Source organism: Salmo trutta, chromosome 29 (genome assembly GCF_901001165.1).
Source record: "Salmo trutta chromosome 29, fSalTru1.1, whole genome shotgun sequence".
Taxonomy (NCBI): Eukaryota; Metazoa; Chordata; class Actinopteri; order Salmoniformes; family Salmonidae; genus Salmo; species Salmo trutta.
This window is the reverse complement of record NC_042985.1, coordinates 24465729-24485839: the sequence shown is the minus strand read 5'-3', so window position 1 is coordinate 24485839 and position 20111 is coordinate 24465729. Positions and strand designations below refer to the sequence as shown.

Here is a 20111-nt window from a genome sequence, read left to right as displayed (position 1 = left end):
TGACAGCAAACACTTTTTTTAAAGTTTGATCTGATATGAACAAAATGTATAAGCTTTATTGGACAGTGGGGTTGCAAAATAAACAATTACAATCTTATGTTTATGTATGATTACATGAATGATATTTTATGTTGTAAGTGTGACTGGTTGATGGGCTGGCCTAAGGTGTCCAGCCCCTCATCATTTCTACCTAGATCATCCTTTTGTGGCTCGATTGCTTTATTCTGGATGCATATTGGATTATTCTGAGATCGATTACATTATACTGAAGCAGGGCCCGGCCCCTAACGAAACAGTTCCACAAGACTCGTGAAGTGACAGATTTTCTTATTTTACCACTGATAAGGCTTATTTTCTATCAATTCGAACACAATGGCAGACGACGAATTGGAGGCTATCAGGCGGCAACGTATGGCCGAACTGCAGTCAAAACATGGGGTAAGGAGAGAACCTGAGGGGACCAAAAATGCATAGTTCCGACCATATATGGAGATCCACTGTTCAGTCTGTCGCTAGCTAGCTAGCGTTAGCCTTATAGTTCAAGTTTGGAGTATTTTAACCTATTTAACCTAAGGAATTCTCTATTAATGTTCATTGCATGTTTGCATAGCAGCCAGATAATTCTGTACCTAGTTAACTAGCTAAAGTAGTTATAAGATACTGTAGCTAGATAGCTAGCTAACGCTAGCAAGCTAACTCATGCCATAGTGAGAAACGAGTTATACTACCAGTAGCTTGTAAGCTATATAATGTAATCAGCATTTATGAATAGCAGACACTTTAAGGAATAGGCGAAACAAACGTACATTTAAGTAATGAACAGGACAATGATCAGCTAACTAGTTGACTTTGGCGCTTGCGTCTCCCACTCCTCTGGAGTTGACAATCGCGTGCCCGCCCTACCGCTACCCTGGTGCGCGTGCATGTGCCCAGGTGTTTAGGTGAATGTGCGAGAGTAGTGTGAATGTCAGTTTTTCAGACCTAGTTTGTAACAATAAACTGAACATCATTGTTAGTAGCCCACCCTCTGTCTGGATTATCTAGCAAGCCTGTTTGGCACTGATTTCTAAAACTCATTAAGCAAAACACTTTACTGAATAGATATACCTAGATTAGCCATAACTTGGACTAAAGGGGCCTAAAATCACACCTTTTAGTCCAAGGACCTTACATGTTCTGTTTAGAGGAGTTGGCTCTGGCAGTCAAAATTGCCATCAAAACATGAATCGATTCTCAATTGCAGTACGGTTCTAGAAACATAAAGCCCTCAACCCAAATCACATTGAAATAATTTCACAAATGCAAAATGTACACATTACTGTACACTGTTTTAACTGGTTTTAACAGTTGCAGCCGACAGTATTTTTCAGTGACAACAAATTTGTGGCGTCCTTCCGTTTACGCACAGGTGTTCAAATCGCAGAGAGCTAATTAGCACAACAAGCACTTCTCAGATTTCTATCACCTGAAACAGTCACAGAAGATAAAAATACATGCACGAGACGTGTGGGTACTTGCCGAGCTCGTGCATGTGTTTACATGGTTCTGCTCATGCTTCATGTGATAGAAGTCTGAACACATTACCAGCGCTTTGAAACATTTCTGTAATTATACTTTCATGTGGATATATTGTTTCACATTCCTACTGCCAAAAGGACCAACTGCACGGACAACCGGTTAAGTACACTATAATATTTTATTCAACATTCTAGCTTGTAGAGGTCTTGAGAGGAAACATTCTTGACTGAAACACTCATTTTTGCCCAACGTAGAATTCAATGCATTTCAACGTCCGGTTTTCAGGCAACTGCACGACAGAAGTCAATGTATATCTTCTGATGGAGTTCAGTCTAATTTTCTTAACATAACCAAAGGAGTGCCACAAGGCTCAATACTAAGCCCTTTACTGTTCACTATTTACATGAATAATGTTGGTTTGTCCCTGAAGAATAATAATAATAACTTGGGCTTACATCTCTATGCAGATGACAGTTATTTATTCCCAAGCCCCCTCAGTGCAGCAAGCCATTAATGACCTTCAGCTTGGCTTTGATTCAATTCAAGAATCGCTCACCGATCTTAAATTAATGCTAAATGTTGATAAAAGCATGTTTGTTTTTCTCCAGGTCTCGTAAAATTGATGCTAAAGACCTTGAGAGGAGCCCATATTGAGCTACGTCCCCATTTATAAGTAGCTAGGCATTTGGATTGATGATAAGTTGGCCTTTAAAAAAACGAAAGAATTACAAGTAAAGATTGATTTCCTGTATACAATGGCGATTTTAGCATGTAAATCTTGGTGGGGCAAACTCATTATAATGTTTTATGTATGCCAGCAAAGCCACAACACTAAACAATATATTAATTGCACTATAACGGTGACAAACGGTACCCACAAACTATTAGGGCCTACATAAAGCAGTCCCAACGGCAGAACTTTCTTTTCAGCACCATGGGGTGAATCCTTACCACCGCTACACCTGGCTATCAGCGGAGCCTTGTCGGTCAGCAAAACAGTTAATTTGACCTCATTTACTGCCTTTTTTAAAACCTAGCTGATATGGCTGACTTGCTTAAACAAATGTGGATTCTACTGACAATGGAGATGTACAAACTATGGCTTAAAGGAATGACGAGCGGATAAGAGGCAATCCGTAACTTCGACTAAGACATTAATGAGCGAGGTAAGACGGATGTAGTCAATATAACTATTTGTTCAGCACTTTTGAAATGTACAGCAACAGAATTCAGAACATGGGCCATTCTTACAGTATTCTTCCTGTACACCAAGTCAGAACCTTAGGATAAATATAGGGGTATATAAGCAGACAATGAAAGCTCATACAATATTCAATGATGACATTTCTCTAAAACTAGGCTAGGCTACATGTGCACCACCAAGTCAGAACAGTAGCTATGAAGGGGAAAGGAACCAAATTATTAGGGTGAGGCACATGGGCTGGTAACAGCTTACTACACAACATACACTTAGTATTTACTTTCATAGCTACATTATACATATCTCATTGGCATATTGCATAATTTATGCAGCTTAATAAAATAAATTTAAAAAAAAAAACAAGGTTGAATCATGACGTCAGAGCTTTAGAAAGAGTTGCCGACTTGGAATTCCGAGTTGAATGACCGTTCAAAACTTTTTTTCCCAGTCGGAGCTAATTTTTTTTCCCAAGTTCCCAGTTGTCTTGAACTCACTGAAGTCTGAGATTTCCCCCTCCCGAGTTTCCAGTTGTTTTGAAAGCGGCAGAACTCATGCGAGATTGACGGTATGGCGAATGTATTCGAACCTTTTCTGGCCCATGGTGTTGCGTACAAATGTTTCTCCTTTAAGCTTGGAAAAGAGACCCTTAAACTCAGACTTGGACCACGCACCCTTTCCACCGAATAGCAGGGGAAGCAACATTGTGTTTATTTGCAATGCTTACAGTTAGCCACTGATTCCTTCCAAATCACACATAGATGAATTCGGGATTTCCAATTTGTTGTGTAATGTTTATGTCCAATGGCCGATGAGCACCAATGCGTTTTATCTATAATTTCTCTTCATATGACAAGGCTTGAAAAGGATTTGCCAGTAGACGTGTCGACGTGATTCATGATGATGACTGCTTGTCTAGCTTGCTAGCTAAGGTTTTGAAAGTATGACGTTGACATGTCCAATCAAAGCTACGGTAGATATAACGTGATTTGACGTCATTGTATCTGTGGCCAATGACCTTGAGCCTTCTTGGATGGGCACTTCTAATGTAAATCTATGGCAGCACCCAAGGGGGCTTGAACCTTCTAGCTTTCCCTGTAGATTTTGTGGTGACGTAATGTCCCCATGAGTGACAGAACACTGAGCCAATCACGCCGCAACTAGTGAAGATTACCAACCCCTACGCTCAGTATTTTCTGCTCTGCCGCTCCACCACAGAAAGCACTGAGCTAGGCTGAAACGCCTGTATTTTGAAGCTGCCTTACTCAAGAAAGCAAAAAAGACCATGTTTGTATGCAGCTTTATTAAGTCAATATTTTGTATTTTTTTTATATTGTTTGAAAATTGATATGTGACACATATTAATGCCAAAATAACATGTAAAACAGGCCAAAAAATAAATAAATAATTTTATATATATATATATATATATATATATATATATATATATATATATATATATATATATATATATATATATATATATATATATATATATTGAACTTCAGTTCATGAAAATAAATAGCTAGCCAGAACTGAATTTCAATAGGCGAACAACAAGTGGCAACCTAGCTAATACTTACTCACAGGGGTTCCTAAATCATTGCTGAGAATAATAAAAATGACTGCAGTTTCTACTGGTCATTGTTTTCAGTCTGGTTGTATTAGTGCTAGCTAGGTACCAAGCTAAAGCTAACTACCCCAGAAGTTGCGATCGAAGAAATGATGCTTTATTACCAACGTGGTATTGTAAACACATCGTTCGTGGCCAGGGTTTGCTTGTTTGCAGACTTTTTTGTACATATTTGACAGTGCTACTGTATATTTTTTGACACGCAAAGACCCAAAAGGCGTTCCATAGTATGTATGTCGTGTAGCTAATAGCAGTGACGCTATCAATGTGTAACTCCGGTAGGGCAACATCTGAAAAATAGCACACTTGGTAGTGTGTACCAGTGCTCGACCAGTCGGCGAAAGCCAACATCACCCACGACAGAGAACGATTGATTGTCAAGGGCAATGAATCCCATTATCTTGGCTTTAATGGATTTCGCCTTTGAGTTGTCTCACTGAAATGTTCTTACTCTTTCAAATGACTGCTCGACTTGTTGACTGCTCGATCCACACAGCAGACATTGTGTGGGCTAGGTTAGGAATGCTGTGTTGCACGTGTAGCGCAAAATTTTACGTGCTGTTATTACGTCATGTGCCAACGTTATATAGGCAGGCATGGTATCTTTGACATCGGTTTTTAACATCAGCATTAAACTAGACATCGGCCGATAACGATGTTGGCATTTTTATATCGTCCGATTCCGATATGTTCACCGATATATCGTGCACCCCTACTATCCTCAATAGGCACTAAAGGTTGTTAGCGTCTATGAATGGGTTATACCTAAATATGAGTGACATAATGACAGAAATTATCAATCAAAAGATTGGGAATGGGATGGACATAGTCACACTAGGAATCCTTTCATCCAACAGAGATGTTGTCATTGAGTTTGAGTTGCTAATTTTTCAGTCTGTCTTGGAACCAAATGAATCTAGGGGTAAGCTGCTGTACAGCCACTGTACTGCACATTATGTGATGACGGTGACATGGCAAAAGGCTGTATAATTAATGAGCTGGACTGAGCAATGCAGCATGTCTGGCAGTTCTGTATGTGCTCCATGAGAAATGTGACCCAAGTATGTTTGCAATAAAATGTTTGAATGCCAGACCGTGGAGTATTGTGAATGGTTTGGGACATGGTTATCAAGCTTGAGTGAAGCTTATATGTTGAACTATTTAAAATGTTATTGTATTATTTTGAAAGCTTTTGTATAATGTTTTTTTCTCCAGAAACCTATAAATATTAACTTTCTATTCTACTGTAATACAGTTCATTTTTATCCCAGTCCAACTCCCTATCCCTGTCCTCGAGGTAGGTTAGATTTGAAGGAACCGGGTAGGTGTAATCAATACTGGGATGGCTCCACCCAGTCTACCAATAGGTTCATTCAGATCGGCAAACTCCAAAGGAGTAGGGATAGGGGAGGGGGCAAAGGGTTGTTTTCTGAACCACGTTTTGGTACAGGTTAAACTGTGTTGTTCAAGGATCTAATGCCATTGTTTTATAACGCTTTGCCATGGGTGTGAAAAATGAATATCAATATTAGGATAGGCTACACTTCAAGAGAGAGCTGACTTGCGCTCTCAGCATGGCTGTGTGATACAGTAGCCTGTTGGTTAATGCAAATAAAAGACACATTCTCTCAAATAGCCTGTATCCAGTGGCTGGTCTGTTCTTGTTGTTTAAAAATAAATATTTATTTTATGCAATTAAGAAAAAGGCAGATTAATGTGTGGACTTTCTGACTGTCTCTTTCTCCCCTCGCTTTCCAGGACTCTTCAAATGACCAGCAAGGGCAGCAGGAGGCTAAACAGAGGTTAGTTTTCATTATCCATCTGAACTTTTATTCCTGTCATGCATTCACAACTCAGCGCTGAGTATAGCTACATTTCAGAGACACAGATGTCTCCCTTGTTGTTGGTTTAGTTCACAGTAGTTTGCTAATGTTGCATGTCTTGACCTGCAGTTTGCAGCTCTGGTTTAAGAACTATGTGACAGACTATTTATAAAGCTAGTCAATGTGATAAAACAATTGGCTTCGTTTCCACAGGCAGCCCAATTGTGTAAATGCAGCCATTGTGGCCTAACTAATCTTCTGTTCGGTCTTTTCACAGGGAAACAGAGATGAGGAACTCCATGCTGGCTCAGGTTCTAGACCAGTCCGCCCGCGCCAGATGTAGGTCTTTCATATCCCCCTGGTTTGAATGAATCATCGATCTGATATTGGAACTTTCAGTACCAACACATGGTTAGCAATAGGTGGCGCCATTGCCTAAAAGTCTGCTATGTTTTGTTGCGTTGCAGTGAGTAACTTGGCTCTGGTGAAGCCAGAGAAGGCCAAAGCAGTGGAGAATTACCTCATACAGATGGCCCGCATGGGCCAGCTGGGAGGAAAGGTGAGAGAACTGGATCTAAAGCAGTGTACAAAACATAAGGAACACCTTCTTATTATTGTGTTGCACCCCTTTTGCCCTCAGAACAACCTCTATTCATTGGGTCATGGACTCTACAAGGTGTCAAAAGTGTTTCACAGGGATGCTGGCCCATGTTGATTCCAATGCTTCCCACAGGTGTGTCAAATTGGCTGGATGTCCTTTGGGTGGTGGACCATTCTTGATACACACAGGAAACTGTTGAGTGTGAAAAACCCATCAGCGTTGCAAAAATCTGTCACCTACTACCATACCCTGTTCAAAGGCACTTAAATGTTTTGTCTTGCCCATTCATCCTATGAATGGCACAGATACACAATCCATGTCTCTATTGTCTCTTGGCTTAAAAATCCTTCTTTAACCTGTCTACTCCCCTTCATCTACACTGATTGATGTGGATTTAACAAGTGACATCAGTAAGGGATCATAGCTTTCACCTAGTCAGACTGTCATGGAAAGAGCAGGTATTCCTAATGTTTTGTACACACTTTATTTATTTTTTACACTGTTTGGACAAAAAAAAACTCTTAGACGGCCTGCCGGTTCTTTCTCTTCACTAGTGACTGCATTTCCCCCTAGCAGTCATACGCAGGACCATATTGTTCCTTGTGAATTCACATGCAATTTTATGATTTTTTTTCTTATCGTTTAACCGGAAAGAAATGGCTGTTTTTTAAATGTTAAGAAAAATTCCCTATGAAAATCACTGACTTGACCCATCTGCTATTAGCTCTTCCTTACATTTGGATTGTCTCTTTCAGATTTCAGAGACTGGTTTGATTGACATCCTAGAAAAAGTTAGTCAGCAAACAGAAAAAAAGACAACTGTCAAGGTGAGTCCACGGATCAAGTACAATTTCACAATTTCCGACAGGCTTTTAACTGACTGCGTCCCCTCTCCTCCCCACAGTTCAACCGACGAAAGGTGATGGACTCAGATGATGATGAGGAGGATGATTGATGCGTTGAAAGGAGCCCAGGAGCCAGTCAGACGGCTGGCTTAGGGCGGGATTCAGGACATAGATTGGAGCAGGGCTCTGTTCGTTGGCAGCCATCTTTGACTTGCCAAAGGCCCTGCATTAGTGATGCACCCTGGGATACCACATCAACCCCTGTGTGCATCTGGAACTCGTTACTATATTCTCTCTTATTTTCATTTTCACCACTTTTTTAAAACTTTTTCTACACCACAAGAAGCAGAACAAAATGCAACTTAGGGTATATTCCTGCTGCTGCATTTTTTGAGACTGCTTTGTGAATACTGTCTGTGTGCTGCTACTCAGCAATAGTGAAACCATCAAACTGGACAGAGCACATGGGTATATTCATCGTTTTTTTAATTCATTTTTGGTGACCTGTATCCTCAACAGTTTTACATTTTAAAAATAAAAAAGCCTTACATTTGAATGCTTATTCCACAAATAATCAACACAGTTTTATCATATTGTCTTTGAGCTGAGTGCTTGAAGACTCATTGATTGGTTATATGGGTTTGCACTACATTTGTTTTATTTAAAAAAACTTAAGTATCATCACATAAGAGCAATGGTGTAAGAAAAGTCTAAAATATAGTTTGTATTAAAATGTAGTCGATATTCTTTACAAGGCCTCCTAGGTTGTGTATTAGGCTATACTTTGCATTACATTGAAATCTATAGGCTGACATTATATAGTTGGTTTGACTCACTAGGTTCAAATGCTCTTTTCTGAAATGTATGTGATATGTGCATTAAGAGGCTGAGATGTATTTGTAGCAGGATTTGTTAAATTATCTCAATTGTTAGTCTACGACAGCACTTGAAGAACTTCCTGCTTCACTCTTATTGAACAGGTGTATGGTGAGACCACAGATATATGAATGGTTGCTTCTATTGTACACCTGCCACAGGTAATACTCAATATCTGACAGTACATTGATGTTCTTACAAGCATGATGTAACTGAATATTTGGAGATAAGTTAATGGGAGATTTGGTTTCATGTTCAAAATGTTCACGCCAATAAATCAATGCCAGCATTGATAAAGCAGACAAGGAGTCATTCTTCTTGATCATAAAACAAGTGTTCCTGTTATAATAATAATGATACACTAGATTACTATAATACACAGGCTGTACGTTTTTCCTTCCCTTGTAACCATAATTTCATATAACAGAATTTCACAGAGGGTCAAGAAGACCATAACACAATAGCTGTTAATATACGACATATGGTAAAAAAAAATACCCCACACTACTATTCATATCCAGTCACTGTACAGCATTTCTGGCTGTGATCATGTGGCTCTGGCCTCATTTTCAGGCGACCGTGGTCTGATCAAAAGGATTGGCTGCCTCGTTTCAGTGACGGAACATGAGTGGCTCTAATTGGTGGGAGATTTAGTCATGTGCTCTACCCCTCCAATCAACAGAGACGTTTTGTAAAGCGCTAAGGTTGTGCAGATATTACTGTGTCAGTGGATCTCAAAATAGTAGACATCGCGTTTATAGTAATTTTTGTTATTTTATTGCTCCTGGTTTTACTTTTTATCAAAATGCCCGAGGACAGCGGCAAAAAGCTCACCATGGTAACATGCAGTGCGCCTGTGAATATTGCTGTCATCAAATACTGTGAGTATTGTATGTTCGTATAATCCACTAAAGGATCGTCTGACTCGGGTCAACCAAAGAACATTGTCAACCAAGTGTAGCCTGATGGCCACATCTAGCTTCATGTAACGTAAATTGTAACATTGACTGAATCAATGACGTGCTTGCTCGCCACACTAGCCACGCTTTGATGTTTGTGCATTGGTACATGACAAATGTATTCCCACAATGATGTGAAAATAATGTTCTCTGTACAATCTTTGAAAATAACTATGTATTGAATTGTAAATGCTTTGTTGTTATTGCTGTTTCAAAGGGGGGAAGAGGGATGAGGAGTTGATTCTACCCATAAATTCATCTTTGAGTGTCACATTACATCAAGACCAGGTAAGACTGTAATACTGTACACCAGACACTCAGAAAGTGGCTAAAAACGAACGATTACTGCCTTCTTTCCTTATTCCTCCCAGCTCAAAACGACCACAACAGTGGCGTGCAGCAGGTCGTTCCAGGAGGATCGTATCTGGCTTAACGGCAAAGAGGAGGACATAACCCAGCCCAGACTACAGTCCTGCCTTAGGGAGAGTGAGTCACTATATGCAATGATATGATAGAGGGGGAAGAGTAAGAGGGCAAAGGGGGAGGACAAGTAATGATGTGTTGTTGTTGGTGGTTTCCTTCCTCAGTTCGGTGCCTGTCCCGTAAGCGACGTAGTGATGGGGAGGCTGATGTAGACGCAGCCGGTTTGTCCCATAAAGTCCACATCTGCTCTGTCAACAACTTCCCAACTGCAGCCGGACTGGCCTCTTCTGCTGCTGGCTATGCCTGTCTGGGTAAGAGACTGTGTCCTATCATAACGGTTTGTACCTAACACAGCATTAACTGGATCAAATGAAGTAAAAGCTTGTGTGAAACTAGTTTTATGCTTACTCCTTCTTTTCCTTTTGTCTCTCCATCTTGTCTCATGACTCCATTCTCCTGTTCCAGTGTACACCCTGTCCCGGGTGATGGGAGTGGAGGGGGAGTTGTCTGCGGTTTCTAGGCAGGGTTCAGGCAGTGCCTGTAGGAGTATGTATGGGGGCTTCGTTCAGTGGATTATGGGCCAGCAAGAAGATGGCAAGGACAGTCTGGCCCAGCAGGTGGAGCCAGAGACTCACTGGCCTGAGCTCAGGGTCCTTGTACTGGTGGTAGGTCTCTCTGATCATTACTGAAGATGGCTTTTTCTGTAGCAAATGTTGGCATATACATTTCTCCCATGTTTTTAATAATCTCAACACCCCCATCTCTTTGTCTCGCTCTCTCTTTTTAGGTCAGTGCTGAGCGGAAACCAGTTGGCAGCACTTCTGGCATGCAAACTAGTGTAGAGACGAGCATTCTCCTGAAGGTACACACACACACACACACACACACACACACACACACACACACACAGAGTTATATGTCATTAACCCTTAACCTTAACCCTTGCGCTCTCCCCCTCAGCACCGGGCAGACTCTGTGGTCCCAGCCAGGATGAAGGAGATGATTGAGGCTGTACATAAGAGGGACTTTACTGCGTTCGCTGAACTGACCATGAAGGACAGCAATCAGTTCCATGCCACTTGCCTGGACACCTACCCACCCATCTTCTACCTGAATGACGTGTCGCGCCGCGTTATCAACCTTGTGCACCGCTATAACCGTCACTACAGGGAAACAAAGGTGAGCACCATCAGGGAGTTAGTTCTTTCGTTTAGTCATGGAAATGTGCTAGTCATATGGAACATTGACAGTTCTACAAGGGGTTTAAGCTAAGAAGCAGAACAAGGTGCAGTAATTGTTGATATTCTGAGATTATGAAATAGAGATATGAAACTGGTAGTATTTCTACAGTTCAAGAACAGAAAATGTGTTAACAAGCCCAAGTATAGATGTGGTAAAGAAGTCAATGGAACTTGACCAAAACAATGGAAATGCCATGGAAAGATCCAGGATCTCCTTATTTCCCCTAAGTGAAATTAGCCTACCTTTAGGCTATTGTTTATGTGTATTTCACACTATGTTGTGGTAAAAATTGGAGTATAATGCTTGTATTGATGTCATCTTCAAGACATGTTCATGTCATCGTCACCAATCAACTGCATTACAGTTAAAAATGACTGACTACCACCACTGATTTCTCTATGCTACCAGCTTATACGAACGGGAGTTAGCATTTAGCAGTCACTTCTTCTGAACCTGAAACGGAAGTACTTCTAAATGTTATGCATTGAAAACAGCCAAGTACATCCAAATCGGACTTTGTAAACACATTGTGGGCCTGTTACAATACATTAATCATGACGAATTTGACGAATATCCACTTTGTTAGATCTGTTGAATGTGTGCCAATCCGGCATCCTTCTTGTATCCCCATGGTCTGCGTTCCATTGACCTCTTTACCGTGTCTATGACCTAATACTTCTTCATGAGTCTCAGAGGACTAGTGCAGCATCACATCCCTCCTTCTGCTGACACTGTTATAACACTGCTGTAACAAAGCTATAACTTTGGTCCAGAGTTATTTTCCTGAGTATAAGCAGTGACCGATGTTTTCTCTTGTCTCCCAGGTGGCATACACATTTGATGCAGGTCCCAATGCAGTGATCTACACTCTTCAGCAGAATGTGGAAGAGTTTGTCCAGGTGGTCAAACACTTCTTCCCACCAGAGACCAATGGAGGACAGTGAGTTTCTCACAAACACACAAACACACGCAGTCAGACAACACTCCCTCCTGTGACTTTACCTGTCCCATGTCAGCTTTCTAAAGGGTCTTCCGGTAGCCCCGACAACACTATCTGAGGACCTGAAGCAGGCCATTGGTATGGAGCCCATGGTGAAGGGAATCTGCTATATAATCAGCACTAAGGTACACACACATACATAGGCACATACACATAGGTAGCACCCTCTGGGTCCTTTGCCCGTTTCCTGTGCATCTCTGCGTGTTGGTTTTGGGGAGCGAGCTTGGTGCTCTCTCCAACCAGCTTATTGGAAATCACCAGGAATGCAGATCCTATAAACACACACATTATGTTTGGATCTGCTACATTTTGATGTGATATTAAGTTGGTTTGTCTGAGTGATTATTTCTGATTTGTGTATAAGGCTGGACCTGGACCTCGCGTGGTGGAGGACCCTAGTGAGCATCTGCTTGGATCTGACGGGCTGCCCAAGGAGAGTGCATGATACAAGCCAGCCTCCCAGCTGGGCAGAGACAGAACTGTTTGGTGAAAAGAAAGACCAGACATTAACAATCAACAATTCCAATTCAATCAATTGGATACATTTGCATAGACGTAGTCATAAAAGGGGCAATCTGCAATTGCTATATCCATTTTTGGACTTATAAATGTATTATATGTGACCACTGATTCTTGAAGAAGATAACTTATAAATGCTGCATGAGTTTAGTACAACTGTCGTACCGCATAAAATCAAAATATAAGCTTGTTTTACTACAATGTTTGTAAACAAAGTAAATGTAAACAAACATTTAAAACATGGTTATAACTATAATTTTGATATCATGCATGGTCAGTCCTTGCATCCATAGCGTCATCTATAATTTTGAGAGTGGTTACATTTCTCCAGCCCCATCCCTCAGCTTTTTACCAAAACTAAGGATTCCCCCTTTAACTGGAGCGAAACAACCACACCCGGCTGAATACCTCTAACACTGTTGACTAGTGCTTCATTCGGACACTTTTCCTATTGCGAGTTTGGATTAAATGTTTTGTAATGTTAAAGATGCGGGGATGCCTTGTGAGAATGATCAGAAATGTTTTAGTACTTTGATAACTGTAAACTATTTCAAATGTATCTGTTGATTTGATTTTCTAAGTAGATTATGTACATGTTATTAAAGTATAATGGTTTAACAGTCACCTTTAGAGTGAGTGAATCATAAGACAATATAATTAAAATTGTTAAAACCCTTAAAGGATTATAAATGACAGTATTGAGAACAATGTCCGTGCTTTAGTATGAGAGCTGGATATACAGCCTACATGTCACCTTCAGAGGTGGCACCACAGGTCCCAGAGTGGTGGGGCCATTTTTTATCTCCTGATGGTAACCAGGTAAAACAACAAAAACTCAACAACCTCGTTGTCGCAGGGACCTTAAGGGTTGCCTGGGGCAAGTGAACTGAGCAGTCAGGCAAGTTGAGTCTGCTTTAAAGTTGCCCCAGCTAAAAATGTTTTTCTGAAAACAACAACACCGTAAGGAATTCCAATAGGCATAGCCTAAAACTGATTTCTGGTTCATCCCTCATTGTTTAAGTCAGGGTTTCCAAACAAGGTCCAGTGCCCCTCTCCCCCTGCACTGCACAGCTGATTCAAATAACTAACTCATCATCAAGCTTTGATTATTTGAATCTACTGTGTAGTGCTAGGGCAAAAAACTAAATGGGCACCCAGTCGGGGCAACAGGCCCGAGTTTGGGAAACCCTGGTTTAAGTGCAAGTTGGACAATTTATGTCTGCTGGGCAAGTTGAGCCTGCTCTATATTACAACAGCTGAACGTTTTACCCTTGACCAAATCATGTCATGCCTTTCAGTTCCACCACCCACACATGCTATGACATCTTCTGGTTTCAATGATGTTTCTAGAGACAATATCTCTCTCATCATCACTCAATGCCTAGGTTTACCTCCACTGTATTCACATCCTACCATACCTTTGTCTGTACATTATACCTTGAAGCTATTTTATCGCCCCAGAAACCTGCTCCTTTTACTCTCTATTCTGCGCGTCATAGACGACCAATTCTAATAGCTTTTAGCAGTACCCTTATCCTACTCCTCCTCTTTTCCTCTGGCGATGTAGAGGTGAATCCAGGCCCTGCAGTGCCTAGCTCCACTACTATTCCCCAGGCGCTCTCTTTTGATGACTTCTGTAACTGTAATAACCTTGGTTTCATGCATGTTAACATTAGAAGCCTTCTCCCTAAGTTTGTTTTATTCACTGCTTTAGCACACTCTGCCAACCCGGATGTCCTAGCCGTGTCTGAATCCTGGCTTAGGAAGTCCACCAAAAACTCTGAAATCTTCATCCCTAACTACAACATATTCAGACAAGATAGAACGGCCAAAGGGGGCGGTGTTGCAATCTACTGCAGAGATAGGACAGAACTCTGCAGGCTACTATCCAGGTCTGTACCCAAACAATTTGAACTTCTGCTTTTAAAAATCCATCTCTCTAAAACAAGTCTCTCACCGTTGCCGCCTGTTATAGACCACCCTCTGCCCCAGCTGTGCTCTGGACACCATATGTGAACTGATTGCCCCCCATCTATCTTCAGAGCTCGTGCTGCTAGGTGACCTAAACTGGGACATGCTTAACACCCCAGCCATCCTACAATCTATGCTTGATGCCCTCAATCTCACACAAATTATCAATGAACCTACCAGGTACCACCCCAAAGCCTTAAATACGGGCACCCTCATAGATATCATTCTAACCAACTTGCCCTCTAAATACACCTCTGCTGTTTTCAACCAAGATCTCAGCGATCACTGCCTCATTGCCTGCATCCGTAATGGGTCAGCGATCAAACGACCTCCACTCATCATTGTCAAACGCTCCCTGAAACATTTCAGCGAGCAAGCCTTTCTAATTGACCTGGCCCGGGTATCCTGGAAGGATATTGACCTCATCCCGTCAGTAGACGATGCCTGTTTTTTTTTTTAATGCCTTCCTCACCCTCTTAAATAAGCATGCCCCATTCAAGAAATGTAGAACCAGGAACAGATATAGCCCTTGGTTCTCTCCAGACCTGACTGCCCTTAACCAACACAAAAACATCCTGTGGCGTTCTGCATTAGCATCGAACAGCCCCCGTGATATGCAACTTTTCAGGGAAGTTAGAAACCAATATACACAGGCAGTTAGAAAAGCCAAGGCTAGCTTTTTCAAGCAGAAATTTGCTTCCTGCAACACAAGCTCAAAAAAGTTCTGGGACACTGTAAAGTCCATGGAGAATAAGAACACCTCCTCCCAGCTACCCAATGCACTGAGGATAGGAAACTCTGTCACCTCTGATAAATCCAGTATAATTGAGAATTTCAATAAGCATTTTTCTACGGCTGGCCATGCTTTCCACCTGGCTACCCCTACCGCGGTCAACAGCACTGCACCCCCCACAGCAACTCGCCCAAGCCTTCCCCATTTCTCCTTCTCCCAAATCCAGTCAGCTGATGTTCTGAAAGAGCTGCAAAATCTGGACCCCTACAAATCAGCCGGGCTAGACAATCTGGACCCGTTCTTTCTAAAATTATCTGCCGAAATTGTTGCAACCCCTATTACTAGCCTGTTCAACCTCTCTTTCATGTCGTCTGAGATTCCAAAAGATTGGAAAGCAGCTGCTGTCATCCCCTTCTTCAAAGGAGGGGACACTCTTGACCCAAACTGCTACAGACCTATATCTATCCTACCCTGCCTTTCTAAGGTCTTCGAAAGCCAAGTCGACAAACAGATTACCGACCATTTCGAATCCCACCGCACCTTCTCCGCTATGCAATCTGGTTTCAGAGCTGGTCATGGGTGCACCTAAGCCACGCTCAAGGTCCTAAGCGATATTGTAACCGCCATCGATAAGAAACAATACTGTGCAGCCGTATTCATTGACCTGGCCAAGGCTTTCGACTCTGTCAATCACCACATCCTCAACGGCAGACTCAATAGCCTTGGTTTCTCAAATGATTGCCTCGCCTGGTTCACCAACTACTTCTCTGATAGAGTTCAGTGTGTCAAATCGGAGGGCCTGTTGTCCGGGCCTCTGGCAGTCTCTATGGGGGTGCCACAGGGTTCAATTCTTGGGCCAACTCTTTTCTCTGTATACATTAATGATGCCGCTCTTGCTGCTGGTGAGTCTCTTATCCACCTCTACGCAGACGACACCATTCTGTATACTTCTGGCCCTTCTTTGGACACTGTGTTAACAACCCTCCAGACGAGCTTAAATGCCATACAACTATCCTTCCGTGGCCTCCAACTGCTCTTAAATACTAGTAAAACTAAATGCATGCTCTTCAACCGATCGCTGCCCGTACCTGCCCGCCCGTCTAGCATCACTACTCTGGACAGTTCTTACTTAGAATATGTGGACAACTACAAATACCTAGGTGTCTGGTTAGACTGTAAGTTCTCCTTCCAGACTCACATCAAACATCTCCATTCCAAAGTTAAATCTGGAATTGGCTTCCTATTTCGCAACAAAGCATCCTTCACTCATGCTGCCAAACATACCCTCGTAAAACTGACCAGCCTACCGATCCTCGACTTCGGCGATGTCATTTACAAAATAGCCTCCAATACCCTACTCAATAAACTGGATGCAGTCCATCACAGTGCCATCCGTTTTGTCACCAAAGCCACATATACTACCCACCACTGCGACCTGTACGCTCTCGTTGGCTGGCCCTCGCTTCATACTCGTCGCCAAACTCACTGGCTCCAGGTCTTCTACAAGACCCTGCTAGGTAAAGTCCCCCCTTATCTCAGCTCACTGGTCACCATAGCAGCACCCACCCATAGCACGCGCTCCAGCAGGTATATCTCTCTGGTCACCCCCAAAGCCAATTCCTCCTTTGGCCGTCTCTCCTTCCAGTTCTCTGCTGCCAATGACTGGAACGAACTACAAAAATCTCTCAAACTGGAAACACTTATCTCCCTCACTAGCTTTAAGCACCAGCTGTCAGAGCAGCTCACAGATCACTGCAACTGTACATAGCCCATCTATAATTTAGCCCAAACAACTCCCTCTTCCCCTACTGTATTTATTTATTTTGCTCCTTTGCACCCCATTATTTCTATTTCTACTTTGCACTTTCTTCCACTACAAATCTACCATTCCAGTATTTTACTTGCTATATTGTATTTACTTTGCCACCATGGACTTTTTTGCTTTTACCTCCCTTATCTCATCTCATTTGCTCACATTGTATATATACTTACTTTTCTACTGTATTATTGACTGTATGTTTGTTTTACTCCATGTGTAACTCTGTGTTGTTGTATGTGTCGAACGGCTTTGCTTTATCTTGGCCAGGTCGCAATTGTAAATGAGAACTTGTTCTCAACTTGCCTACCTGGTTAAATAAAGGTGAAATAAATATATATATATATTTTTTTTCGAGATGGCTATGCATGAGGCTAGCAGCATCTCTCTTTCCATTGAATAAAGGCGGTTGACGTCAACAACCCTCAACGAATATTCAAAAATTGGAAAACATTGTGAGATGTATCCACCAATCCAAAAAGAGGATAGGCAGAAGCTAGACAACCAACTATGCTTATTTATCTGTGCCGTTTTGTGGACAACGACTCCATTGTTAGGGCAGAGACAAAATCTTAAAAGACACACCCTATCCCCTCAGCCCTCAAATTAACTGGACACTTCTGATGACATGTTTTATTTCTACAATTTCCAAAACATAACCAAACAAAAACATATTTACTTTTTATTTGACTTGTTTGTGCTGTCATGTGCATTAGAATCACAATTTCTAACTTATTTGCATTCGTTTTTACTTACACTTGTATGTTGACTTCTCCATTGATGTTGTTTTTGAGTTGAGTTTTCTCTGACTTTTCTTAGTGGATGTACAATCGTTGCGAATTGAATTGGAGTTTCAGGCCCCGGAGTGAACATAATTATACACTCGCATAGACGACAAAAAACGAGGGCTAAGGTGCTTACGTTGCAAACCTCCCTTGCTTTGCTAATCATTTGGACCGCCACACCAAGATGGCAACTGGGATTCCCCCAAGGGAATAAGGAGAGGGTAAGTGGACAAGGGTGTGTCTTTTAAGTGTTTGGACCGTAACCCTTGTCAGTATATCCATAATCTTTGCCTTAACTAACTTTGCTGCCTGACATTTTTTATTTATTTTACCTTTATTTAACCAGGTAGGCTAGTTGAGAACAAGTTCTCATTTACAATTGCGACCGGGCCAAGATACAGCAAAGCAGTGCGACACAAACAACAACACAGAGTTACACATAAACAAACGTACAGTCAATAACACAATAGAAAAATATATATACAGTGTGCAAATGAGGTAAGATAAGGGATAAGGCAATAAATAGGCCATAGAGGCGAAATAATTACAATTTAGCGATTAAACACTGGAGTGATAGATGTGCAGAAGATGATTGTGCAAGTAGCACTACTGGGGTGCAAAGGAGAAGAAAAAAAACTTAATGGGGATGAGGTAGTTGGATGGGCTATTTACAGATTGGCTATGTACAGGTGCAGTGATCTGTGAGCTGCTCTGACAGCTGGTGCTTAGTTAGTGAGGGAGATATTTGTCTCCAGCGTCAGTGATTTTTGCAATTCGTTCCAGTCATTGGCAGCAGAGAACTGGAAGAAAAGGTGCAGTGATGCCAACTTAGCAATTTTGTTGCTAGATTTAGCAACTTTTCAGACTACCCTGGAAACGTTTTTTGTCAAACACCTAGCAACAAATTTAGCTACTTATAAAAATGTATTTTGAACTTTTAGCAACTTTTGAAAAGTGGCTAAAATGCACGCATTTTCCCCTCTAAATGACACAAAAACGATTTTCTCTGTCACACACTCAGACACAACACACGTGCCTGGCTGCAAATGTGCATTGTGAGTGATGACAGCAGCAGGCGCTCAGCTCGTGCACAGGCAGCGGCAGGCCAGCAGCAATTTCAGCAAATTGCAAATCATTGTTGGCTGACTGCAGCAGCAGTGGTACGGGTTCGACGAGCCAAACCCAATGAATATTGTTGGTCACGAATGTTTGATCTTGAACAGAACTTACAACATCAATCAACGTGTCTCAAATCAAAATTGTACAGAAAAGATTGGGAGTCTGTACCTGAACAAATCTCAAATCATATTTTTCGCCGAGATGGCCAGTCAATTAGAGTAACGTTATTGTGTATTCTACGTAATGACGCAGTTTTACGTTATCACGCAATGACATCACAGCGTCATTTAGCAACTTTTAGCAACAAATCAACCTGCCTCTAGCAATTTACCCTGAAAATTAGTTGGCAACACTGGAAAGGCGGCCAAAGGATGAACTGGCTTTGGGGGTGACCAGTGAAATATACCTGCTGGAGCGCGTGCTATGGGTGGGTGCTGCTATGGTGACCAGTGAGCTGAGATAAGGCGGGGCTTTACCTAGCAAAGACTTATAGATGACCTGGAGCCAGTGGGTTTGTCGCAGTGGTGGGTAGTATATGGGGCTTTGGTGACAAAACGGATGGCACTGTGATAGACTGCATCCAATTTGCTGAGTAGAGTGTTGGAGGCTATTTTGTAAATGACATCGCCGAAGTCAAGGATCGGTAGGATAGTCAGTTTTATGAGGGTATGCTTGGCAGCATGAGTGAAGTATGCTTTGTTGCGAAACAGGAAGCCGATTCTAGATTTAATTTTGGATTGGAGATGCTTAATGTGAGTCTGGAAGGAGAGTTTACAGTCTAACCAGACACCTAGGTATTTGTAGTTGTCCACATATTCTAAGTCAGAGCCGTCCAGAGTAGTGATGCTGGACGGGCGAGCAGGTACGGGCAGCGATCGGTTGAAGAGCATGCATTTAGTTTTACTTGCTTTTAAGAGCAGTTGGAGGCCATGGAAGGAGAGTTGTATGGCATTAAAGCTCGTCTGGAGGTTAGTTAACACAGTGTCCAAAGAAGGGCCAGAAGTATACAGAATTGTATCTTCTGCGTAGAGGTGGATCAGAGAATCACCA

At 41.9% G+C, this 20111-nt stretch overlaps 2 protein-coding genes across 2 annotated transcripts; both read left to right on the top strand.

The window, feature by feature from the left end:
* Positions 1-248: 248 nt before the first annotated feature.
* On the top strand, positions 249-8796 carry LOC115167179 (programmed cell death protein 5). Its single transcript, XM_029721351.1, has 6 exons — positions 249-438; positions 6108-6151; positions 6450-6511; positions 6640-6731; positions 7529-7600; positions 7678-8796. The coding sequence occupies exons 1-6, from the start codon at positions 373-375 to the stop codon at positions 7726-7728; spliced, it is 387 nt and encodes a 128-aa protein (XP_029577211.1). The 5' UTR covers positions 249-372; the 3' UTR covers positions 7729-8796.
* Positions 8797-9179: 383 nt separating this feature from the next.
* On the top strand, positions 9180-13313 carry LOC115167177 (diphosphomevalonate decarboxylase). Its single transcript, XM_029721348.1, has 10 exons — positions 9180-9375; positions 9671-9741; positions 9825-9939; positions 10041-10187; positions 10342-10541; positions 10664-10738; positions 10837-11055; positions 11943-12058; positions 12135-12243; positions 12483-13313. The coding sequence occupies exons 1-10, from the start codon at positions 9300-9302 to the stop codon at positions 12561-12563; spliced, it is 1209 nt and encodes a 402-aa protein (XP_029577208.1). The 5' UTR covers positions 9180-9299; the 3' UTR covers positions 12564-13313.
* The last annotated feature ends 6798 nt before the right edge of the window (positions 13314-20111 follow it).

Excerpts from the sequence above, each read along its gene's own strand:
- LOC115167177 (XM_029721348.1), top strand. The coding sequence starts at position 9,300 with ATGCCCGAGGACAGCGGCAAAAAGCTCACCATGGTAACATGCAGTGCG. Across the intron at positions 11,056-11,942 it reads GTCACTACAGGGAAACAAAG|GTGGCATACACATTTGATGC; the intron begins GTGAGCACCATC and ends CTTGTCTCCCAG. Across the intron at positions 12,059-12,134 it reads CCAGAGACCAATGGAGGACA|CTTTCTAAAGGGTCTTCCGG; the intron begins GTGAGTTTCTCA and ends GTCCCATGTCAG.
- LOC115167179 (XM_029721351.1), top strand. The coding sequence starts at position 373 with ATGGCAGACGACGAATTGGAGGCTATCAGGCGGCAACGTATGGCCGAA. Across the intron at positions 439-6,107 it reads AACTGCAGTCAAAACATGGG|GACTCTTCAAATGACCAGCA; the intron begins GTAAGGAGAGAA and ends CTCGCTTTCCAG. Across the intron at positions 6,732-7,528 it reads TGGGCCAGCTGGGAGGAAAG|ATTTCAGAGACTGGTTTGAT; the intron begins GTGAGAGAACTG and ends TGTCTCTTTCAG.